Raw genomic sequence first — 5,668 nt, 5'->3', positions numbered from 1 at the left:
GGCTGTTCCTCCCCGTCCACCTGGCCATCAGGGTTTCCTGGTCATTTCTGAGCATGACCTGCTCCTCCTCGGTGGAAGTGGGGGAGGCCTTGGAGGCGATGTAGTCGGGCCGCGCGGCATTCAGCCCATGGATGGAGTTGGCCAGCAGCTTGCAGTCACAGACCGTGACCAGCTGCCGGGTCTGCGGACACACACAAACCAGACTGTTGAGCCCCGACCTGGGCTCAGGAACGCCTGACTCCTCCAAGGAGGACAGGCCTCAGGCCCAGTGCTATCCAGGCCCTTCTCTAGGCTGTGACATGACAGAAGGTCCCACAGGACACCTGAGAACAAAGGCTGCCACACGGCCTCCCAGCTGCACATCTGCAAGACCTTCCCAGTGACAGGGGACACACGGAAGCTGGGACAAGGCTGAGAAGTCGTCTCTGCCATTCGCTGGCCCCTGCCTGCCCTGGACCCTGCTATCACCAGGGGAAGGGCCTGGAGAGAGACCAGTGACCACCCTGGTGACCTCTTGGGCTGTCCTCTGCACACAGGAGCAGGTCCCCAGGGCTCAGGCACCACCTGAGTTAGGGACTGCAGCCTCTTCGCTCTGCCTCATCATCTCCTGTAACACCTGAAGTGCTCTGCGGTCCATCGCACGACTGCCGACTATACCCTTCTCTCCCAGTGGAGAGACCCCTGGCTCCCAATCTCTGCTGTGTCAGCACACATGAAGGCTATGGCACGTTCTGAGCAGGGATGGCAGCTTGCCCCAGCACGGCGAGTGTGAGAGGGAGGTGTATCAGAACCTGTGTGCAGGTGTATGCGTACGTACGGAACGTGTAAGGGAGACTGAGTAAGATGAAAAAGCATCATCCCTCAACAGGGTCTCAGGTGACCACTTGTTCCGTATGCACCAATGTTTATGTATTTCACAATCAGGATCAAGCTACGATTAATTAGAAGCTGGTTTACTAGCTACGTATAAAATTACATTGTTCTTAACTTCCTTGTGTAATAGCTCAGTTTCTTTTTGAAATTCCAGCACAACAGAAATGTGGCCTAAGGATGAGCTCAGCAGGCCATTACTGAGAGTGCGGAGCTGCACCGACCCTCAAGACAAGCCGCGTGGACTTGGTGGGAGCCCAGCTGCATGAGGCAGCCCGAGTCATGGGCTCTGGGCCCTGGCCTTGGCCCGACCAGCTCCATGATCTGTGACCACAGGTAAAGTCCCTGAGCCTCCCACAGATCCACAAGCTTGCCCTGGTGTCACTCTCTGTGGGCAGCTCTAGTGGACTCCCTGGAGTGCCCAGTGGCTCCTAGAAACCCAAGGGGTCCACCTGCCCCACCTACAGCAGGGTGCCCCTCCTACCTTGTCTGCCAAGATGGCGAGCGTCCTCTCAAGGCCGGTGGCGGACCTGTCCTTGGCCGCCCTGGAGAGCCGCTCTGCGTAGTAGCTGACCTGGGTTTTCAGGGTGTTGATCTGGGCGATGATCTCCTTGGCCCTGACGATGTCCTGCGGGATGTAGATGATGGACTGGCAGCTGGACGATGTGCTGAGGGACAAGAGTGGGCTCTCAGGGCTTCTCCCCCATCAGGTGAGGGTGGCAGCACCCCAGTCCACAGCTAACCCCAAGACGAAGCATTCTGTGACTCAGGGGTGTCTTCCCAGGCTAGTCTAGTGGCAACAGGCAAAAACAAATCTTAGGAGATCCCTTCTGTCTATAGATAGACGCCTGAAACAGTAAAATATGTCTAAGTGCTTTCTCTGGATCGTATAGACCTGTGTTTTACCGTGTGTGTACATGTGTGTACAGGTGCTCAACAGTCATACCACGCAATTACCTCAACGCTTGTGTTTCTTCGCATAAGAACCTCGTCTGTCAGCGTGTAAGGTGGCACAAGGTAGAGAATGGGGTTGGCTTATACCAGAAGGACTGGGTTGGTTATCCTGACCACTGCGGTGAAGGGACAGACTGATATAGGTGTTGGGCTTTGCCGAAAGTGAAACAGAACAAAACAAAAAAATACAAAACCCTGGTTTTTCATTTGGGTGATCAAAACTTCAAACTTTCTGAACACACCCACGGATCTCCTTCACAAGTTTGACTCCAGCAAGTCCCCAGAAAATGGGGCTTCTTCCCCTCCCCCCTGCAGCAGGACTTCCCTACTTTGAAAAATAACACTCCATCAGCTGAAGAGAAGGTGGGCCACGGGCCGAACCAGGAGCCAGGGCCCAGCTCTGCAAAGGCGTGGAAGACTTTGAAGCCTGGAGTCTTCGCACTACATAGCAGTGTGTGCGTCTAGCATTTGATGACAAAGCCTCAGTCCAGCTACTGCCCTGCATGATCGGGGCCCAAGAAGGGCCAACTCTGTGCCCCCTGGCTGCGAGGGCCTGGGCTCTGGCTAGCATGTCTGGCCTCCTCGACAGGGATGACAAATTACATGTCTCTTAGCTCAGATTTCAATCAACTCAATACTGGGAATTTATTTGTCAGACCACCTGAGGACACCAAGGAAAACAGGGAGATGTACAAGCAGCTGATGCAGAGGCCTCCTCCTAAAATTTGAAATGGGAATGCTAGGTGTAGTGGGTAGCCCTTTCCTCATAAAATGAGGGGCCCTGACTGGTCCCTCAAAGGTTGGCCCTTAGAGTTCTGGGGGAGAGGGAGGAGGTAGAAACAGAGGGCCTCTCTTGCCACAGCCTCCATCACTTCCCCTAGAGATGAGGGTCACCTCAGGCAGAGCTGAGACCCTTCTCCCAGGACCCTGTGCAGGGTCACCTGAAGACGGCTCACCAAGAACCTGCTGCTACCCCTTCCGCCGGTGAACTAAGGGGTGAACATGCAAAAGCTGAACACCAAAGCCCCAGAGAGAAACACCACCACGACGAGAGCACACACCACAGAGAACGATGGGTTTGCAGAAGCCCATGCAGCAGACTGACCACGCCGCGTGGTCCGACAAGGGTCATTCCACGGCATCACGTGCACACGGCTACGTTCCAATCTGCAATCACTCTTTCGAATGAATAGCTGCCATTTAAGGCAATGTAGCCTTTAAAAAAATATAAGCTCAAATTGAATTTTTAAAAGCCTATTCTTCCCAGGTCCCCTGTACGTAGAATACATAGGACATCCGTAACGTGTGTCACATGTAGATCTACTCTTGTGCATGTGGGTGGCTCTGTCCCCTTCACAAACACACACTCTTCCCAAGGTGGAGAGAGACATGCCACCCCCGCCCCCCGTGTTCTGAAAAATCGTGTTCTGAAGCGGTACTTGGGACTTAGGCACGGGAAGTACATGGTGGGGCCAGAGCGGGTAAATTTCAGTGGCACTGTCTAGGGGTGACCAGGAATACATGAGCACACGGCTCAACAACCGTGTTCTAAAAACAGATGGCATGTGAGTCAGTGGGGAGGGGTGCAGGCACTCCCAGGAAGTCTGAACTCCAGGGAGAGGCGCTGTTCTTCTGCCAGTGAACCCCTGGGTATGGTTCTTGGTATGGTCCTAGATATGGTTCTTGGGCCTCATCCCAGACCCACTCCTCAGCCCTACCCAGAGCTGGGGTCCTGGGTTGAACTGGAGATGCCACTGACAGTGCAGTCCCCAGTACTAGCCTGTGATGGCTGGGAGCCCACACACGGTAGCCGCTCCGGGCGTCAGACAGCAAGGCCACCACTGCAGCCTGACTGCCAGGGAGCTGCGACCCACACAGACTGCAACCAGGACTCCTCGCTGTGACCCTCCACTCTCCTCCGGCCCCAGGGTCTCAAGGGTCTGCTATGCAGAGACAGTAGGCTCAGGAAGGCCTAGGTCTTCTCAGTGAGGAAGGAACCCCACGAAGGTTAGTTCCCAGGACTGTACAGGTAAAGTTCCACAAAAGCACCTGGGCTTGGATTTACCAGGGGCAGCTGGGAGAAGTGGGCCTTTGCTCCCCGTCCCACCACTCACTCCCCCAGCCCCTAGACCTTGTCCCTGAGCACTTCACTCACCTGACCAGGGAACAGGGAAATCCTGACAGAAAGTGGGGGGGTGGGGGCCTGAGGGGCCACAGCCTCAGGAGCAGCTCGTCCCCCTCAGGGAGTCGGGGGGCAACTTCTCCTTTATACCTCAAGTATCCCCAGGGTAAGGGAAGAGACCTCAGCCTGGGGTGGGCATGTTCTCAGGACTCCCACCGTCAGATGTCCCCAGCAGGGCCCGACATGGTCCCCAGGATGCACCTCTGCAGAGCTCGGGCTGGGGCTGGGGCTGGGGCAGCAGATGATGCGGTCTGGCCGCCTCCCTGGTGGAAACGGCACCGGTTACCGGAGTTCTTGGAGTGCCACCCGTGCAGGGATACAAACAACCCTAGAACGGTGTTCGTAAAATCCGCCTAAGTTACTAAGTATCAAGATAATGTAAGCTGGCTTCATTCCTACAAGAGGTGATGGTGAAGGGAAAACCAAAAAGCCTCAAGATTTTAATAGGAGGAGACAGAAAGGGATTCCCAACCACACCAACGGGTGGCATGAGACCCCAGCACCCGGAGGGCTTGCTGGGCCTGGGCTCCTCCTCATCGTGGAGTGAGCACAGCAGAGGCTGCTGCCGGGCCTGAGGGGTAAATAGGAGGCTGGAGGTTGGCTATTCATTATCAAAGACCATTGCAGTTGGAAGGAGGACTCTGGCTACGAGGCGTGGAGGTAGGAGCCCACGGCGCACCGCGGGGCATGGCACCGCCAGCGTGGGTCGGGGGAGGACGGCACAGGCTTCCTCTGCATGAGAGCGAGCCCAACAGACACTCTCCACAGACAGAAAACTCACCAGCACTCCTCAAAACTGCTAAAGAAAAGAACCGAAATGAAGTATTAGCAGTTTGTTAGCAAATACAAATGCAAAACAAAAATTAAAAAGCCAAGTTTTCTTTTTTTTTTTTTGTCAAAATACTTATAAAATTATTTGTGGAGGTCCCAACCACAGGGACAACTAAACGTTTGAGCCCAACGTGCTTCATTGTTAGGGCGACATCACTGCGCGTGCTCAAGCCCCTGGAGACAGCCCACCGGGGTGCGAGGCGCGTCTGCACTCATGACAAAGTTCCGATGGTCAAAGCCATGTCTGCAAGGGGTTTTGTGACAGTAACAGGAAATTAAACAAAACGTTTTATTTTTGAAAAATACTGAAGAGTCATTCTGGGAAACGAGTTCTGAAGTTAACATGCAGCATCATCAGGTGATCAATACCTCAAACTCTCCTGGGACAGGGACAGCCAGGTGGCCGCCCTGTGACTGGTCGCACAGAGTTAATGACTTGTCTCCCCAGGGCCCCATGCCATCTCAAATTGCACGCACACTCTCTCCACAGGGCAACATGCAATGGAGCGACGCCACGCTTTCTGGCTGGCTGTGCAGAGCTGTGGCGAGCACAGGTAGCTCCCGTCTTGCTCAGATTTCCCAAAGGCCCACTGGAGTCAGTGAATCCCACGGCACGTCTGGTGACTCGTTTGAGCAGAGAGGTGCCCTTGGTGGGGATGAGTCAAGGTCAAGCAGGCTGTCGGGGGCGCCTCCCGGAGAATGCTGGGATTCCTCTTGCTCAACAGCCCTTCCTTTGGTCTCCCCTTCCCATCTCCATGACCTGCTCAACTCCTAGCTGGGGCAGCCCATGAGCATATCTGAACGGTCACTCCTTGCAGTGCACCCTCTTCC

The 5,668-nt window shown here is 55.0% G+C and overlaps 1 protein-coding gene across 1 annotated transcript in view; it reads right to left on the bottom strand.

Moving 5' to 3' along the window:
• INPP4A (inositol polyphosphate-4-phosphatase type I A) overlaps positions 1–5,668 on the bottom strand; it is a gene marked incomplete in the record, with an annotated part of 166,232 nt that overhangs the window by 38,856 nt on the left and 121,708 nt on the right. The window contains 3 exon segments of the mRNA XM_027767516.1: positions 1–181; positions 1,355–1,538; positions 4,788–4,805. Of these exon segments, the coding sequence (XP_027623317.1) occupies positions 1–181; positions 1,355–1,538; positions 4,788–4,805 (383 nt within the window).

This window comes from Tupaia chinensis, unplaced genomic scaffold (assembly GCF_000334495.1).
Source record: "Tupaia chinensis unplaced genomic scaffold, TupChi_1.0 Scaffold144276_1, whole genome shotgun sequence".
Taxonomy (NCBI): domain Eukaryota; kingdom Metazoa; phylum Chordata; class Mammalia; order Scandentia; family Tupaiidae; genus Tupaia; species Tupaia belangeri.
This window is presented reverse-complemented; position numbering and strand designations above follow the sequence as displayed.